The 20,055-nt window shown below is 48.4% G+C and overlaps 1 protein-coding gene across 1 annotated transcript; it reads left to right on the top strand.

The window, feature by feature from the left end:
* The first annotated feature begins 374 nt into the window (after nt 1-374).
* LOC132874760 (amine sulfotransferase-like) lies at nt 375-18,613 on the top strand. Its single transcript, XM_060911156.1, has 6 exons — nt 375-552; nt 9,659-9,867; nt 10,549-10,675; nt 17,382-17,476; nt 17,733-17,913; nt 18,486-18,613. The coding sequence occupies exons 1-6, from the start codon at nt 387-389 to the stop codon at nt 18,611-18,613; spliced, it is 906 nt and encodes a 301-aa protein (XP_060767139.1). The 5' UTR covers nt 375-386.
* The last annotated feature ends 1,442 nt before the right edge of the window (nt 18,614-20,055 follow it).

Raw genomic sequence — 20,055 nt, 5'->3', positions numbered from 1 at the left:
TTCTCCCCGTGTCCACGTGGGTTTCCTCCGGGTGCTCCGGTTTCCCCCACAGTCCAAAGACATGCAGGTTAGGTTAACTGGTGACTCTAAATTGAGCGTAGGTGTGAATGTGAGTGTGAATGGTTGTCTGTGTCTCTGTGTCAGCCCTGTGATGACCTGGCGACTTGTCCAGGGTGAACCCCGCCTCTCGCCCATAGTTAGCTGGGATTGGCTCCAGCTTGCCTGTGACCCTGTAGGACAGGATAAGCAGCTACAGATGATGGATGAATGGATGGATGGAAAGACTCCACCCACTTTCCACACCCACGAGATCTCTTATCTGCTGCTTTGATTTACTTATATAAGATCTGAGTGTGTGAGTGAGTGGATCACAGTCATATCACAGCATGACTCAGCAGGAGTTCCAGAAGCTCGGAGACAAACTTCTCTCCTACAGAGGATTTGTCTTTCCTCAAGCCAGTGAGAACGATACCACACCGGAGTACATGGACAGTCTGGAGACGTTCCAGATTAGAGACGATGATGTGTTTGTTGTTACCTTTCCTAAATCAGGTGAGAGACACAACCCTCATACACACACTGAATATTGGGAATAAAAGTTTTTATATCAACAGATATGAGAATCAAGACAGTGAGAAGTGTATGTAATAATAATCAGCGGTGGATTTAGGTATGAGAGACACACAAAAAAATCTGAATGTTTACATTTACACAATCAGTTTTCTTTTAAGCCCTGTGATGACCTGGCGAGTTGTCCAGGGTGAACCCCGCCTTTCGCCCGTAGTCAGCTGGGATAGGCTCCAGCTCGCCTGCGACCCTGTAGAACAGGATAAAGCAGCTACAGATAATGAGATGAGATGAGTTTTCTGTCACTCATTTGCCAGGCAGCCAGGCTCCTTCCTGGTCTCTCTTTTTTCTGGTTTGTGTGAAATCATTAAAAATAATACACACTGAAAACACTTATGTTTGTTAATTTTTATTTCACACTGTTTTATCATGATAATAGAGATAGATAGATACTTTATTCATCCCGAAGGAAATGAAGGATAATGTGTGCAGCCTGCAGCATATATCACACAAGCATTTATTAAAACTTATTCTCATAATCTGATTCTTTTTATTTGTATTTATATCCTACAATTTGTTTTTATTTATCTTTGTTACTTATTTTTGATATGTGTCTTATTTTTGTCTGTATTTTTAATATTTATATTGTGTTCAGTGATTGAGTTGTTCCAAATGTATGAAAAAAAATTAATTTTGTAAAGAATGTTTTGTTGTTTTTGTTTGTTTGTTTTGTGCTGGGGGAGGTTAGGGTTTTTTGGGTGTTGGGGGGGACTGAATGGGGGTTTGTCCAGAATTGCCACTGACAATAATGTGATGCTGATGTTAATCATTAGATGAATAAAACTATGAGCAGAATTTCGAGACAGTGGACTTTCATCATGACCCCTGTCCTGTTTACTATATGTTTTGTAATAGTCACTGAATGAACTCAAATAACTGTCATACACATCTGATAAACACTGGAGTTTCATCCATCTGTAATCTACAGTGCTTATCCATCAGGACCATGGTGGAAGGTGGAACCAATCCCAGCTGATTTTGGGTGAGAGGTGAGGCTCACTCTGGGCAGGCCACCATGCTATTACAGGGTCACACAGAGATAAATAACCATCACACTCACACCTCTGGGGGATTCAGAGGAGCCAGTTGACCGAATACACATGTCTTTGGACTGTGGGAGGAAACTGGAGCAGCCAGGGGAAACCCACACAGACACAAGAACATGCAAACACCACACAGAAAGACCCCAGTTGACCGCGAGGACCCAGAACCTTGAACCTTCTTGCTGTGGGGCGACAGTGATAACCACTGCAGCACCGAGCCAAGCAACGTTGCAGTTAAACTCCAATAAACTCTACACTACACTTTATCTGTAGGGTGTATGTATGTGCATGCATGTGTGCGTGTGTGAGAGAGATTTTAAATGAGAATTAATTTTTGTTTCTATTCAGTGAGCAAAGAACTGAAAGCGTAATAGAGCTAGCATGAATTAGCTTAGCTAACCAATTAGCATGTAATGTTTTTTTTTATTTCCCTGCAATGATCTGGCAACTTATCCAGGGTGTACCCTGCCTCTCATCCATAGTCAGCTGGGATAGGCTCCAGCTTGCCTGCAACCCTGTACAGGATAAGTGGCTAGAGATATTGGATGGATGGATGAATGTTTCGTTACCATGACAAGTATCTCAAAGTGTCTGGGTCCCAGGTGGGGACCCTAAGGCAGTTGGATTGTCAACATTGACCTCCTTCTGGCAGCTTCTGCAGCCAAGCTGATGCCAAATGTATTACTTTGCTCTCCTTTGGACCACATCAGTGAGGTCAAGAGGGGGATTCTGTTGACTGGGCAACACAGGATCTCCATACATTTTGCCCAGGTATGCATCCTGGAGAGGTGACTCCAGTGCCGCTGTTCTTAGCAGCAGAAACAACATGGGAGGCAGCAGTTATGAGTTATAAGTCCAGACTAATTGGTGTAGGTTCAGGCGCTATGGGCTGTCTCCAAGGGTGAATCATAGTCTCACTGGTCAGCTATCGCCTGCCTCAAGCTGGGCAGTCCCCAGCCAGTCAGGTGCTGACCCGCCACAATCTGCCTGCTTCATTGGGTGGTTAGAGCTAAGGGTAACAACTGACAAGCAGACTGTAAACCTTACACTAGGTAAAGGAAGAAGAAAGAGAAAATCATTACTCTTGTGACTAGCATGCTGGAATATCATGACAATGTGTCTTGGCCTCTCCGATGATTTACGTCAGGTTGATGACTCCAGGAAAACAGCTATCATCAACCAAGGACTCAAAAGGCTCAACATTGACATTGCTGCACTGCAGGAGACCAGACTCCATTCAAATGGCAGCCTCAGAGAACAGGACTACACATTCTTTTGGCAGGGGCAGGAACCAGAGGACCCACGATTGCACGGTGTTGGATTCACCATGAGAAACTCTCTCTTGTCATCAGTGGGACTGCCATCCAAAGGTACAGCCCGAATCTTCTTGCTCTGTCTCTCAATCTCCTCTGGCACAGTGAACATCCTGAGCATCTATGCTCCTACACTCTACTCATCAGCCGAGCTAAAGGATGAGTTTTATGACTAGCTTGATTCCACCATCAGAGGGATTCCTCCCACAAAGCACCTGTACCTGTTTGGAGACTTCAATGCACAAGTGAGAGCTGATCCCTGCTGGCCCAATAGCATCAGCCACTTTGGTGTCAGCAAGCTCAACAAGAACAGACAGAGGCTTCTAGAGTTATGCTCCTACCATGATCTCTGTATAACCAACACATTCTTCTCCACCAAACCGAACCACAGAGTATCCTGGTGGCACCCCAGATCCTGTCACTGGCACCAGCTGGATCTCATTATCACTCGAAGACCCTTGTTGAACTGCATCCTTGTTACTCGCAGTTATCACAGCGCTGACTGTGACACCAACCACTCCCTGATCAGCAGCAAGATGCATCTTCAGCCCAAATGAATCCATGGTTACAAGCAGAAAGGATGCCCACATATCAACACAGCCAGGACATCAATCCCAGACCTGTGTGAACACTTCGCCAACTCCACTGAAGAAGACTTGAAGGACTGCCCCACAGGCAACACCAAAGAAAGACAGAACCACATCCATGATGCCATCTACAACTCCGCCTTGGACACCTTCGGCAAGACAAAGAGATAGAATCCAGACTGGTTCAAAGCAGGAATTGCTGAACTTAAGCCAGTAATTGCAGCCAAGCATACAGCACTGCTCAACTACAAGAGATAGCCCTCAGAGAAGACACTGCGCTCAGGAAGGCCAGGAACAATGCTAACGGATCGCTAGACAGTGTGCCAACAAGTACTGGCTGAACCTCTGCCAGAGCATTTTTCTGCCAGCACTCTCTGCTGACTGCAGCAACATCTGTGCCAAAAGCTTTCGGTTCAAGTGGCACCAAGCTCACACCCCTGAAGTCTGTTTCTGGCAACATCATAACAGACCAAAAAAAATGGTGAGAGATGGGCAGAGCATTATCAGGAGCTGTACTCCAGGGAGAATGTTATCACCAACATAGGATTTGAGCATATTGATCCCCTGTCTGTCATGGAGGAGCTCAATGTTCCACCTTCTGTGAAGGAACACAGCAAGGCCATCGACTTCCTAGCTTGTGGCAAAGCTCCAGGAAAGGATAACATTTCCCTTGAGGTCATCAAGGCTGACAAGAAATCTGTTCTCCTGCACCATTTTCACAAGCTCCTGCTACAGTGCTGGGAGGACAGTACAGTGCCCCAGGATATGCATAAGGCCAACATCATCCCGCTGTATAAGAACAAAGGTGACCGTAGTGACCTGCAACAACTACTGTGGAATTAGTCCTAATAACTACCTCCTCAGCATTGTTGGGAAGGCCTTCACCCATGTAGTACTGAACAGGTTTCAGGCACTTGTGGAAGGTGTATACCCTGAGGCACAATGCAGATTCATAGCAGGAAGAGCAACAGTTGATATGATCTTTTCACTGAGACAGCTGCAAGAGAAGTGCCAAGAGCAGAGACGATCCTTGTACATCGCCTTCATTGATCTGACGAAGGCCTTCGACCTTGTCAGCAGGAAAGGTCTGTTCACCCTGCTGCAAAGGATCGGCTGCCCCCCCCAAGCTCCTGAGGTTGATTGCATCTTTTCATGAAGGCATGCAAGGTATTGTCCATTACGATGGCTCATCCTTGGATCCATTTCCAATCAGGAGCAGAGTGAAACAGGGGAGCAGACTTTCCCCAACACTCTTCAGCATATTCTTCTCCCTGCTGCTGTCCTTTGCCTTCAACCAGTCAGAGGATGGCATATACCTCAACACCAGAAATGATGGGAACCTCTTTAACCTCACTTGCCTCCATGCAAAGACCAAGGTGCGACTGTCCTGATCAGGGAGGTGCTGTTTGCAGATGATTTTGCCCTGACTGCACACACTGTCACACTTGGAAGATGGCTCTGGACACTTACAGTAATGCTTTTATGGCTAAGGTCTACAGTTAACTTGCTAACTTTAGGACTGCTGTTGTCATGAACAGTTTTGCACTCAAGTTTCCAACAATGAACAGTTTATAACTTCAACAAAACAAACTTCATGTTAAAACTATACTCATCTTGCTTTCATTCGCTTATCTGGGGCCGGGTCGTGGAGGCAGTAGTCTAAGCATGGAAGCCCAAACTTCCCTTTCCCCAGACACCTCGGTCAGCTCCTTGGGAAGAACACCGAGGCATTCCCAGGCCAGCCAAGAGACATAGTCCCTCCAGCGTGTCCTTGGTCTTCCCCGGGGCCTCCTCCTGAGGGGAAATGTCTGGAACACCTCCCCAGGGAGGCATCCAAGATGCATCCAAGAGAGATGCCTGAGCCACCTCAGTTGATTCCTCTCGATGTGGAGGAGCAGCGGCTCTACTCCGAGCTCCTCCCGAGTGACTGTGCTTCTCACCCTATCTCCAAGGGAGCGCCCAGCCACCCTGCGAAGGAAACTCATTTCGGCCACTTGTATCCACGATCTTGTTCTTTCGCTCATTATCCAAAGCTCATGACCATAAGTGAGAGTCAGAATGTAGATTGACCGGTAAATCGAGAGCTTCACCTTTTGGCTCAGCTCGTTCTTCACCATGACGGACCAGTAAAGCGACCGCATCACTACAGAGGCTGCATCGATCCGCCTGTCGATCTCACGCTCTATCCTTCCCTCACTCGTGAACAAGATCCCGAGATACTTAAACTCCTCCACTTGAGGCAGGACTTCTCCACCAACCTGGAGAGGGCAAGCCACCCTTTTCCGGTCGAGAACGATAGCCTCGGACTTGGAGGTGCTGATTCTCATCCCAGCTGCTTCACACTCGACTGCAAACCGCCCCAGTGCATGCTGAAGGTCCTGGTTTGGAGAAGCCAACAGGACAACATCATCCGCAAAAAGCAGAGATGAAATCCTGTGGTTCCCAAACAGGATTCCTTATGGCCCCTGGCTGCGCCTAGAAATTCTGTCCATAAAAATTATGAACAGAACCGGTGACAAAGGGCAGCCCTGCCGGAGTCCAACATGCACTGGGAACAGGTCTGACTTACTGCCGGCAATGCGAACCAGACTCCTGCTCTGTTCGTACAGGGACCGGACAGCCCTTAGCAAAGACCCCCGAACCCCATACTCCCGAAGCACCCCCCACAGAATACCATGAGGGACACGGTCAAATGCCTTCTCCAGATCTACAAAGCACATGTGGACTGGTTGGGCAAACTCCCATGAACCCTCGAGCACCCTATGAAGGGTATAGAGCTGGTCCAGTGTTCCGCGACCAGCATGAAAACCGCATTGTTCCTCCTGGATCCGAGGTTCGACTATTGGCCGAATTCTCCTCTCCAGTACCCTGGAGTAAACCTTCCCGGGGAGGCTGAGAAGTGTGATTCCCCTATAATTGGAGCACACTCTCCGGTACCCTTTCTTAAAAAGAGGGACCACCACCCCAGTATGCCACTCCAGAGGCACTGTCCCCAACCGCCATGCAATGTTGCAGAGGTGTGTCAGCCAAGACAGCCCCACAACATCCAGAGACTTGAGATACTCGGGGCGGATCTCATCCACTCCCGGTGCCTTGCTACCGAGGAGCTTGCAAACCACCTCAGTGACTTTGGCTTAGGTAATGGACAAGTCCACATCTGAATCATCAGCCTCCACTTCCTCAGTGGAAGACATGACGGTGGGATTGAGGAGATCCTCAAAGTATTCCTTCCACCTCCCGACAATGTCCCCAGTCGAAGTCAACAGCTCCCCACCCGCACTGTAAACAGTGTTGGCAGAGTACTGCTTCCCCCTCCTGAGGTGCCGGACGGTTTGACAGAATTTCTTCGAGGCCGACCGATAGTCCTCCTCCATGGCCTCACCGAACTCCTCCCAGTTCCAAGTTTTTGCCTCCGCAACTGCCCGAGCTGTGGCACGCCTGACCTGCCAATACCCGTCAGCTGCCTCAGGAGTCCCGGAGGCCAACATGGCTCGATAGGACTCCTTCTTCAGCTTGACAGCATCCCTTACTTCCGGTGTCCCCCAAGGGGTTCGGGGATTGCCACCACGACAGGCACCGGAGACCTTGCGGCCACAGCTCCGAACAGCCGCATCTACAATGGAGGTAGAGAACACGGTCCACTCAGACTCAATGTCCCCCACCTCCCTCAGAAGCTGGGAAAAGCTCTCCCGGAGGTGGGAGTTAAAGACCTCCCCGACAGAGTGCTCGGCCAGATGTTCCCAGCAGACCCTCACCATACATTTGGGCCTGCCAGGTCTGTCCGGCTTCCTCCTCTGCCAGCACATCCAACTCACCACCAGGTGGTGATCAGTTGACAGCTCAGCCCCTTTCTTCACCCGAGTGTCCAAGACATAGGGCAGGAGATCAGATGAAACGACAACAAAGTCGATCATCAACCTCCGACCTAAGGTGTCCTGGTGCCACGTGCACTTATGGACACCCCTATGCTTGAACATGGTGTTCGTTATAGACAAATCATGACTAGCACAGAAGTCCAATAACAAAACACCACTCAGGTTCAGATCAGGGAGGCTGTTCCTCCCAATCACGCCCCTCCAGGTGTCACTGTTGTCACTCGTGTGAGCGTTGAAGTCCCCCAGTAGAACAATGGAGTCCCCAGTCTGAGCACCTCTCAGTACCTCTCCCAGGGACTCCAAGAAGGCCGGATACTCTATACTGCTATTCGGCCCATAGGCACAAACAACAGCAAGAGCCCTCTCCCTGATCCAAAGGCACAGAGTGGCGACCCTCTCGTTTACTGGAGTAAACTCCAACACATGGCGGCTGAGCTGGGGAGCTATAAGCAAGCCCACACCAGCCCGCCACCGCTCACCATGAGTGACTCCAGAGAAGTGGAGAGTCCAGCCCCTCTCTAGGAGCTGGGTTCTGGAGCCCAAGTTGTGTGTGGAGGTGAGCTTGGGCTCCAGAACCCAGCTCCTCGAGAGGGGCTGGACTCTCCAACGACTCGAACGACTACCTCTAGCCGGTACCTCTCAACCTCCCACACAAGCTCAGGCTCTTTCCCCCCCAGCGAAGTGACATTCCATGTTCCAACAGCTAGCCGCTGTGTTCGGGGATCAGGTCGTCAAGGCCCCTGCCTTCGAGTGCCGCCCAATCCACACTGCACCAGCCCCCTACGGCTACCTCTGTGGATGGTGAACCCACAGGAGGTCAGGCCCACATCACCGCTTTGGCCTGAGCCCGGCCGGGCCCTGTGGGCAAAGGCCCAGCCACCAAGCACTCGCATACAAGCCCCAACCCCGGGCCTGGCTCCAGGGTGGGGCCGCAGCTGCGCCATACCCAGCGATGTCACGGTCCTTGATCTATTATTTTCCATTAGGGTTTTGGTGAACTGCTCTTGGTCTGGCCTGTCACCTAGGACCTGTCTGCCTTGGGAGACCCTAACAGGGGCGTAATGCCCCTGACAACATAGCTCCTAGGATCATTCAAGCACACAAACCCCTCCACCACAATAAGGTGGCAGTTCTAGGAGGGGATGAGGATGAGTTCTCCTGAGGAACCAGATTTAAAAGGGAACCCATGAGGGTGGGTTCCCTTTTAAAACTGGTTCCTCTTGAGGTTTCTTTCTCATGTCATCTGAGGGAGTTTTTCCTTGCCACCATCGTCACAGGCTTGCTCATTGGGGATAGATTAGTGATAAAATTAGCTTATGTTTAAAGTTCTTAATTTTCTGTAAAGCTGCTATGTGACAATGTCTATTGTTAAAAGAGCTATAAAAATAAACTTGACTTGACCTTGACTTTCACCTTTATTTTGTACTACACTGGGTGTTTTTGTTTTTGTTGCTTTTGCTTTTCTTTGCTTTTATTTTTGCACTATATTGCCTTACTTTGTATTACTTCTTCCACCTATTTATTTATTTGTAATTGACATTCATGGTGGACAGCAAATTAAGAATTTCATTGTGCAAGTGGACATGTCCTAACTGTGCATATGACAATAAAAACTTGAACTTGACTGAGGAAGCTCTACAGCATCTTATTAGCTGCTTTGCACGTGCATGTAGAGAGTTTGGCCTCACCATCAGCCTTAAGAAGACCAACATCTTAGGCCAAGGTGTCAGCAACAATCCAAGCATCTCCATCAGCTACTACACCCTCAAGGTGGTGGAGAACTTCACCTACCTTGGCTCTACCATTTCCAGCAACCTCTCCCTGGATGTTGAACTGAACATGCGTATCAGCAAAGCAGCAACAGCAATGGCTCACCTTGCAAAGAGGGTTTGGGAAAACTCCATGTTGACCATCAGCACCAAGATGAAGGTGTACCAAGCCTGCATGCTCAGCACTCTGCTCTATGGCAGTGAAGCATGGACCTTGTACCCCTGTCAAGAGCGCAGACTCAATGCTTTCCATCTGCACTGCCTTAGAAGGATCCTGGGCATCACTTGGCAAGACTGCGTTCCAAACAAGTGCATCCTATTTTCTTCTTTTAATTTGAATATCAGATGTGATATTTCTGACATCACAGTCTGAGATCATTTGTAGCTCCACCCCAAATAAATTTACTATAAATCTTTTGAAGATGTGACCTGGGTGTCTTTCAGGTACAGTTTGGACTCAGCGCATTGTGACATTGTTGTATGAGGACGAGTTTCCAGAGTCCATAGATCAGAATACAAATGACCGCATGCCATGGCTGGAGTTTCCCATGAATGGAAAGGGACAGTACTATCCCACTCGCCGATCCCCCCGCCTCTTCTGCTCTCACCTCCCCGAGTACCTGATGCCCTGTGGGTTACAGGGCAAAGGAAAGGTGGGACACACACACACACACACACACACACACACACACACAAACACACACACACACACACACACACACACTGTTCAACCTTTACCACTTCCATCCATCCATCCATTATCTGTAACCGCTTATCCTGTACAGGGTTGCAGGTAAGCTGGAGCCTATCCCAGCTGACTATGGGTGAGAGGTAGGGTACACTCTGGACAAGTCTCCAGGTCATCGCAGACTCATACTTAGGGTTATTTATCTATTATCAAGTGCATTATCCTCTCTTATGCAATATCTATTATCACAATACCAATTGCCAAGTGCAATACCTATTACCAAGTGCTCAGTGTATGTTATGTGAATGTCTGTAGATTGTAGACCTTTTTTGTTTGTAAATTTTGGCCATAGCTTGTAAATTTATAAACTCTTATGTCTGTAGATCTTCTTGTTTGTAAATCTTGTATCTTTTATGTAAATCTTTTATGTATATATTGAGGACCGTTTCCTTAAGGCAGTGCTCAGCCTTTACCACTGTCCTTAACATGTGTGTCCAGTCCCCAATTCTAATATTAGCTAGCGCTCAGATGGTGATTTCAAAGTTATGTTAGCACCAAGCTAACAGTAGTGTCTCTTCCGACCCTGCTCTGATCTGTACAGTAATAAACATGAGCTTTTATTAATGTTTTGTTTTTCTTATTCCAGATCATCTATGTGAGCAGGAATCCCAAAGACATCATGACGTCGTACTTCCACTTTACTCGGTTCCTGAAGGTTTTAGAACAACCAGAGACGTACAACGAGCTGATGGAGAGATTCTTCACTGGACGGGGTCAGTATTCTTCATACCAGGCTTGTAGTACTCAAGTCCAGGACTCGGACTTGAGTCCGACTCATGCCCTAATTTTAAGGACTCATGACTTGACTTGGACTTGAGCACTGATGACTCAGTCTTGGACTCGTGCATTAACTGCATTCAGACTCGTAAATTGGAGATGAGGACTTGGATTTTTTCTTTATTTTTTGTAACATGCCATAATAATTTGGCATAAGATATTTATATCTACCTTAATATTTGTACTAATTTCATGCAAGAGTGTCACAGCTGCGCACCTTGATGCATGCATCAGATAGACACTCGGGCACCCTCGGAAAGTGCGTGGATGCCAACTGGACTGTTGCATGTGCTGTAAACGACTCACACCTGCACAGGATTAAGCCACAATCAGCGCGCTGATATAAAAACTGTGAAAACACATTTACTTTGGGAAGTATTGAGTTGCATTGCTGACACGTTACCGAGCCTTATGTCCTTGTTTGGTTTCCTGATCCCTGATTTCCTGTTTCTCGTCTTTGATTCTGCCGAGTCTATGATAGCCTGTTTGTGCCTCGCTCGACCTGTCGCCTGTTTCATGGTTTTATGATTTTGCCTGCCGTTCTGGGGTGGGTTTCCCAATAACATTGCCCTTTAGGGCGAAAGAGTGAGTTGAGAGACTCTCTTCAGCAACGAACGTTGTCTCTGTCCGTGGTTTTCCTGAACTCACTCATCAGAAGGAGTCTAAATAGCAACATTATGAAGAGTTTCTTTGCAGTGCGCATCCCTGATATAGGCATTAGTAGTTGCTAAATCCAGTCGAGGAGGTCACATGGTGTTCGTTTTTTACCAAAAAACAATGAAATATAAAGTGTTTAAAATATATTAAAATATTGTTTTGTCATTAAGCATGACTGTAAAGCTCTTTGAAGTGTGGGTGGAGCACAGAGGACGGCAGGACAACGCTTCAGATATAACAAGGATTTTTATTGCCAGACTTTTCAGTATTTTTGCCAGTTCTTAATCTGCTCGCGATACATACACACTGTGTTCTTGTCCCGGGATGAGCTCTCCTCTGCTCTCCCTTTGCCTCCTTAAATAGGGCGCGGTTACTGGGAAAACACACAAAACACAGGTTAATTACCGTCAGGTTAAGTGATTCTGCCACTCACCTTCCCTGGCTCCGCCCTCCTGTCACAGACCGGCACTTGACCACACCCCCGCTGCCACATACCCCCACCGCCCAACTCAGGCCGGGTGCCCGTCCAGCCCGCAGCCGACTCCCCCCCCCCTTGACGGGAGAGGAAGTCCGCCACGACCATCTGCGCCCCCGGCCTGTGGACCACCTTGAAATTGAAGTGTTGGAGTGCCAGATACCAATGGGTGATCCGCGCGTTGGCATCTTTCATGCGGTGGAGCCACTTGAGGGGCGCGTGGTCCAAACAGAGGGTGAATGGGCGCCCCAGCAGGTAGTAACGGAGGGCGAGGACCGCCCACTTGATCACCAGGCATTCCTTTTCAATAGTGCTGTAGCGCCCCTCATGCACTGACAGCTTTCTACTAATGTACAGGACGGGGCGGTCCTCCCCCTCCACCTGCTGGGACAAAACGGCCCCCAGCCCTCTGTCCGACGCATCCGTCTGCAACATAAAAGGGAGAGAGAAGTCAGGGGAGTGTAAAAGTGGCCCCCCACACAGTGCAGCCTTTACCTCAGAGAAAGCCCGCTGGCACTGCTCCGTCCACTGGACCGGATCTGGTGCCCCCTTTTTAGTGAGGTCAGTCAGCGGGCTGGTGACGTCCGAATAATTAGGTATAAACCTACGATAGTAGCCAGCCAGCCCCAGGAACTGTCTCACCCCCTTTTTGGTCTTGGGCCTCGGGCAAGCCGCAATTGCTGCTGTCTTATTAATTTGGGGACGCACCTGCCCGTTGCCCAAGTGGAAGCCCAGATATGCAGCCGCATAGGTGGCGTGGGCCCGGAGGACCCTGTCCATCAGCCGCTGAAACGTAGCGGGCGCCCCAAACAGCCCAACCGGAAGTGTGACGAATTGGTGTAAGCCGAACGGTGTGGAAAAGGCCGTTTTCTCCCGGGATAATGGAGTCAAGGGGATCTGCCAATATCCCTTCGTCAAATCCAGTGTCGAGTAAAAGCGAGCCGTGCCTAGTCGACCGAGCAGCTCATCAATACGAGGCATTGGGTACGCGTCGAATTTAGACACCACGTTGACTTTTCTATAGTCCACACAGAACCGGACCGACCCGTCGGCCTTGGGTACCAAGACCACCGTGCTGCTCCAGTTACTGTGGGACTCCTCGACTATGCCCATTTTGAGCATGGCCTGAAGTTCTTCCCGAACCACCTTTTTTTTGTGTTTGGGTAGCCTGTAAGGGCGGCTACGCACTACCACCCCTGGGGGTGTCTCTATGTGGTGTTCTATGAGGTTAGTGCGACCGGGCAGGGGCGAGAACACATCCGAAAACTCGGCCTGCAACTGGGCGACCTCCGTGAGTTGGGTCAGGGAGAGGTGGTCTCCACAGGGGACCGGAGAGGTACGTGATGCCAATGTCCCTTTTTGAACCTCCGGCCCCAGCTCCGCCTTCTCCGGAACTACCGACACCAACACCACGGGGACCTCCTCGTTCCAGAGTTTAAGCAGATTGAGGTGGTAGATCTGTAGCGCCCCCTCCCTGTCCATTCACCTTACCTCATAGTCGACGTCCCCGACTCGCCGTGTGACCTCAAAGGGTCCTTGCCACTTGGCGATTAATTTGGAGCTCGACGTGGGCAACAGTACGAGTACCTTATCTCCCGGAGTGAACTCTCTAAGGCGCGTGCCCTTGTTGTACAGGCGGGCTTGCCGTTCCTGGGCCTGCCGCAAATTCTCCTGAGTTAGGTGGGTGAGCGTGTGGAGTTTTGCGTGCAGGTCCATAACGTACTGAATTTCGTTTTTACTCTGTGAAGGTCCCTCCTCCCAATTTTCCCGCAGCACATCTAAGATGCTGCGCGGCTTATGCCCCTATAATAATTCAAACGGGGAGAACCCTGTGGAGGCTTGGGGGACCTCTCACACTGCAAATAACAAGGGTTCGAGCGATTTATCCCAGTTACGTGCGTCCTCACTTACGAATTTTTTAATTATATTCTTGAGGGTGCGATTGAACCGTTCAACTAAACCGTCTGTTTGTGGGTGATAAACGCTGGTGCGGATCGGCTTAATACCCAACAGCCCATACAGTTCGCTCAGTGTTCGTGACATAAACGAGGTGCCTTGGTCAGTCAGAATCTCTTTCGGGATTCCAACCCGGGAAATGATGTGGAAGAGGGCCTCTGCAATACTGCGTGCTGAGATATTGCGAAGAGGCACTGCTTCCGGGTATCGCATTGCATAGTCCACCAGAACCAATATAAAGCGGTACCCTCGTGTTGACCGATCTAATGGCCCGACGAGATCCATCCCAATTCTTTCGAACGGGGTCTCGATTAATGGTAGAGGGCGCAAAGGCACTTTTGGAATGGCCGCTGGATTTACTAACTGGCATTCGCGGCACGCCGTACACCACTTACGGACGTCGCCGCAAATCCCCGGCCAATAGAATCGGGCCATTATCCGGGCTAATGTCTTATCCTGCCCTAGGTGTCCAGCCATGGGATTAAAGTGAGCCGCCTGAAATACCAATTCCCGGCGGCTCTTTGGAATTAACAGCTGTGTGACTCGCTCTTTCGTCTGAGTGTCCTGCGTCACTCGGTATAATCTATCCTTCATAATAGAAAAATAGGGGAAGGATGGGGTGGTGTTCGGCTGGAGCGTTTGACCATCGATTACTCTCACTTGGTCAAACGCATGTCGCAGAGTCTCGTCTCGCGATTGTTCTAATGGGAAATCCGCGAGTGATTCCCCAACAGAAAGAGGAGGAGCCGGCGGCTCCTCACTCTGTCGCGTAGATGACGTAGACGGCTCTGCGATAGCAGCTCCAGCCAAAGCGACACCGGGACCTCCCCCTGTCAAATGGCAGGACCCACTCTTTACTAGGCGCGTCATTAAACCCCGAAATCCCGGCCAATCAGTTCCCAAAATTAAAGAGTGGGTAAGGCGACGATTAACCGCCACCTTCACTATAGATTTCTCCCCTCTGAAATATATGTGGACCGACACCAAAGGGTAGCTGTGAACATCCCTGTGCACACACAACACCTTCACCCCCTGTGCTCCCCCAATGCCTCGTCTTGCACCAGGCTTTGGCGGATTGAGGTCTGATTGCAACCAGAATCCACCAACGCCTGATATGTAGCCCCTTGTACACTCACCGGTATGCGATACGCTCCGGCCCGATCGAGGGCAGCTTCTGGCGCGTCGGGGATCCGTACCACCGCGCCCACCTCCATTACTACGCACTGTTGTTGCAGATGGCCCGGCTCCCCGCAGCGCCAGCAAACCGGCCCGGGCCTTCCCTTTGCACCTGTGCTCTGGGGCTCACTCACCTGAGGGGGGGAGAGACAGACACAGAAGGGAGAAACGGGAGGGCCCCACGGGTGCAGCGGGCCGGCTGGGGTGGAGCCGGCCCCCGCCTCCGTGGTGGGGGAATGGGGTGAGGACGGGACACAGAAGGGAGGGGAGAAAGAGAGAGAGAAGAGGAGAGAAGAGAAGACGTCGTCGGCCGTCCTGCCACCGGAACAGCCGCCAAATGATCCTCCGCCAGTCCTACTGCCTGATCCAGCGACGCCGGACGGTGGCACTGGACCCACTCCGCGGTTCCGGCTGGTAAGCGTGCGATGAACTGCTCCAGCGCCACCTGATCGATGATTCCCTCGGTGTCGCGATCGTCAGCCCTCAGCCACCGCCAGCAGGCGTCCCGGAGCTGCTGGCCAAACGCGAACGGCCGGCCGACTTCCTCCAACCGCAGCGCATGGAAGCGCTGGTGCTGTTGTTCTGGCGTGCGCCCCACGCGCTGGAGGAAGGCCCGGCGAAGGTCCGCGTAGGCCAGCCGGCGGTCGGCGGGGAGCTGTAGCGCGGCCAGCTGTGCCTCTCCCGTCAGGAGGGGGAGGAGGCGTGCCGCGCGCTGCTCCATCGGCCACCCCGAGGCTTCGGCGACCTGCTCGAACAAGGTGAGAAATGCCTCGGGGTCGTCCTGCGGGCCCATCTTGGTCACGGTGAGGGGAGACGGGCCCGCGGCCGGGGCGCTGGTGGACCCCGCCGACGCGAGGAGATGCCGGAACGCCTCGCGATCTTCCTGCTGGGCCAGCACCAGGGCTTCGAAGCGCTGCTCTTGCTCCTTTCGGAGCGTGACGAGCGCCTGGTGCTGGCTTTGCTGAGCCGTGGCGAGGGCGTGGACCAGGTCCGCGAACGGGGAGGATTCCATGGGGCTGCAAGGTTGGTGCTCCACCTTCCCAGGTTTCGGCACCACTGTAAAGCTCTTTGAAGTGTGGGTGGAACACAGAGGACGGCAGGACAACGCTTCAGATATAACAAGGATTTTTATTGCCAGACTTTTCAGTATTTTTGCCAGTTCTTAATCTGCTCGCGATACACACACACTGTGTTCTTGTCCCGGGATGAGCTCTCCTCTGCTCTCCCTCTGCCTCCTTAAATAGGGCACAGTTACTGGGAAAACACACAAAACACAGGTTAATTACCGTCAGGTGAAGTGATTCTGCCACTCACCTTCCCTGGCTCCGCCCTCCTGTCACAGACCGGCACTTGACCACGCCCCCGCTGCCACAATGACATAATGTAGAAATTAATAATTGAAACTATTTTACACTTTTGAGACAAATTTTTTTTTTATTCCAAGCATGTTTTTTTAATTAAACGAATAAATGTTCACACGAAAGAATGAGAAAATAATAAACTAAATAACTAAGTTAATGTTTTCCCTGTGCTGCTCATTTCACTCTTACTCAAACATGCAGTCAGGATTATTTCAACTGTTATCCACAATGTCAAGCTGGCAGTGTTCTCCCTTATATGCGCAGAGAGAAAGAGAGAGAATTACTGTCTAAACTGCTTTAATTACACTTCTCCATTCTGCATTCTGATTGGTCAGGAGGAGATCACAGGTTTTAATCTGTGTGTACCCAAGGAGATTGAATTGACCTTTATATATATATATATATATATATATATATATATATATATATATATATATATAAACTTTATGAATCCCGAGGGAAATTCTTGTGCCAGAAGTCGCTCCATAACAGTGCAATATAAGTTAAAATACAACAATACAAGCTGGAGGGGAAAAAAGTACATAATAAGAACTGTGCAAGAAATAAATGCCTAAAAAACAGTGTCTAATAGAACAATAGAAATACTGTAAGTGACATAAGGGGAACGGAAAAAGCAAAAACCAGTGCCTCGATGATTAGTGTTCTAACAGTAAAAATAAGGTAAGTTATGTAAGAAACTAATCTAATAGTGAAGGTAAATATTGCACTCGAAAATATCGACTCAAAAAAATTTTTAATGACTTGGACTTGACTAAGACTTGAACACTGGGGACTCGAGACTGGACTTGGACTCGAGGTTTAGTGACTCCGTTGAACCTTCCAACACACTTGTGACGGACTAAGGATTTATGATCTGAGTTCAGGCTGGTTTTTTGTCCTGCTGAGAATTAACACTCAGACGTTCTCTAAATGGGACTGCAGGACAGTTTAAATGTGAGAGCAGTCGAGCTGATGTGGGTTCAGTCGGATTGAATGTATTGTGTGTTTTGTGTGCAGTGGTCGGCGGCTGCTGGTTTGATCACATCAAAGGATGGTACACCAACAAGGACAAATACAACATCCTGTTTCTCAGCTATGAGCAGATGATCCGGGTGAGACGAAACATACAGCCATTTTATTTTTATATTGTGTTTATCACTTAACACTTTATCTCAGTTCACACTGTTATTGTACAATATTGTGTTAATTAAACAAATGTGTGTTAGTCAGTGGATGATTTTGGATTTGACCTCATGATGATGATGATGATGATATTATAATCCTCAGCTGCTCTGACTGGACTCTGTGTCCCATGTAGGTTTCTGGATGTTGTGTGAATGAATGTAAACATGTGTTGTGGTGTTTCAGGACCGGAGAGGTGCCGTGGTGCAGATTTGTGAGTTTTTGGGGAAGAACGTGTCGGATGATGTCATCGACAGTGTGGTGGAGAAATCGAGCTTCAACTACATGAAGAAAGACCCAAAAGCCAACTACGAATTTTTACCTGATGATCTTGTAGATCCAATGAAAGGCGCTTTCCTGCGCAAGGGTACGAAAGAGTGAGAAAGGGATTATTAACAATCTCTCACTTCTCAGCTGACACACAAACCCAACTCTCACTCATTTTATCCACCAAAACATTCACTGAAAATGGATTTACATCTCTTTCGTGATGGCTTCCTTTTGTATCCCTGTAGCTTCTGCCTTCTTTCTGCACTGGGTTGTGTATTATCTGCAATACTGATCTGTGATTTTATCTTATTAAACACTTTACATAAGAATGTCACAGCAATGTCAGGCTTTCAGTGGTTTCTTTGAAGTGTTCTTCTTTTGTGGCTGAATGATTTTACAACAGACAACTTTAATAGGAAACAAAACAGGAACGTAATGCACAAGTTTTAATTTATTTTGGGTTTTCTGAAATCAACACATTCTGCCACAGAAAAAGAAGAGTTTGAAGAAATCGCTGACAACCGAAAATTGCCATGACATTCATGTCCCTGTATGTAAATTTCTGATCTTAAAGGCAATACTGTGATTTTCCCCCGTGTTGGTATTGATTTTTACTTGTGTGTGTGTGTGTGTGTGTGTGTGTGTGTGTGTGTGTGTGTGTGTGTGCAGGTACAGTGGGAGACTGGAAGAACTCTCTGACTGTGGCACAGAATGAACACTTTGACCGTGTTTATCAGGAACAAATGAAAGATCTGCCAGTGGACTTTGTGTGGGACATCACAGATCTACACGCATAAAGCACACACACACACCTAAATTCCTAACCCTACCTCTAACTCCGCTTCTTACACTAATCCCACCTCTTACCCTAACCCTACCAGTAACCCCACCCCTTACCTCTAACCTAAACCTCATTCTGATCCCTAAAACTGAGTCTTATCCCTCGAACAGCCCTTTGCAGAAGTGGGAACCAGACAAAATGTCCTCACCAGGGGTGTGTTTAGCCTATTTAACTCAGCACCCCCTAGCTCAGCACCCTCAAAAACACTGCTTTTGGATGTAATTTTCAGAAATAAGTGCCCTTGCGCACTGCGCAATGAATGTGTGCACGGGCGTGTGTGTGTTCTTGAATTCACCTGTTACGTGATAATTCTATGACCAGTAAAATACCTCTCCTCCTTGTGTCCCCTCTGATTGGGTTGCCTGTCCGCGCGAGTGCTTGCTACGACATGGTGTTTTTTTTAACTGGATTCCACGCCGATGAGGAACTCGAAGTAGCACCTGAGTATTACTGGCATAGCGAGATGTGAAGGTACGGACTTGAGTTACAATTGTTAAACACAACACAATAATATGCATAATGCAATATTGATGTTCCCTGGTCTATGAACAGAATGATAAAAACGACATTTATCATCCATATCGAGATACTTTTGTGCAGAGCTGTACAAGTGCTACGGTGCTAGACCACCGTGTGTTAGTCAATTTTATTTAATGTAACATAGCATTTACGTTTGCTTATCATTCACAAATCCAAACCCTGGTCATTGTCTGGGGGGGACAGTGAGTGTGGTTTGGATATAGCCTACATTTTCAAAATGCAGTAGTAGGTCTTGTTTAGTTAAAAATATAACGTAAATATTTGTGTCAGTGGTTGTAAATGTGTAGATATCATAGTTTATTGGGTCAGCTTCTGTTCAAACATTGCATAAGTCTAGTCTTGTCTAGTCTTCTTGTCTAGTTAAGTCTAGTCTAAATGCGGAATAAACGTGGAAACACTGTCATTCAAGCCAGGTGCCTCTGTCAGCTCTGGGGGCTAAGCACCCCCAAAGATCAGATGCTAGAATCGCCCCTGGTCCTCACTTCACAAAAATGTCCAAACTGTGCTGGTAAAAAACGTTTTCCGGTCCTCAATATGTACCAAGTCCACACACACACAGAGTAATCTTGATTAATGTTGTTCCTCCTACTGGAAATTTAAAAAAAAGGCTCACAATAATCATTTAAAATAATAATGTGAACTTTTCTTCGTGTTTAGATTAAAAGACTAAAACTACAGTTTAACGCATAATGATGAAATTATTGTAATGTACTCATCATCGTCATCTTTATCATCTTTATCTTCATCATTTTAATCACCTCAATCATTTTGTTCCATTAAAATAATCTGCATCATCACATCATTGTGTTTTTACTGTTTTGTCACCACATACATGTAATTGTTCATGCCCTATATACA

This window comes from Neoarius graeffei, chromosome 27 (genome assembly GCF_027579695.1).
Source record: "Neoarius graeffei isolate fNeoGra1 chromosome 27, fNeoGra1.pri, whole genome shotgun sequence".
NCBI classification, from domain to species: domain Eukaryota; kingdom Metazoa; phylum Chordata; class Actinopteri; order Siluriformes; family Ariidae; genus Neoarius; species Neoarius graeffei.
Note: the sequence above shows the minus strand (reverse complement) of the source record. Positions and strands in the feature narration are given on the sequence as shown.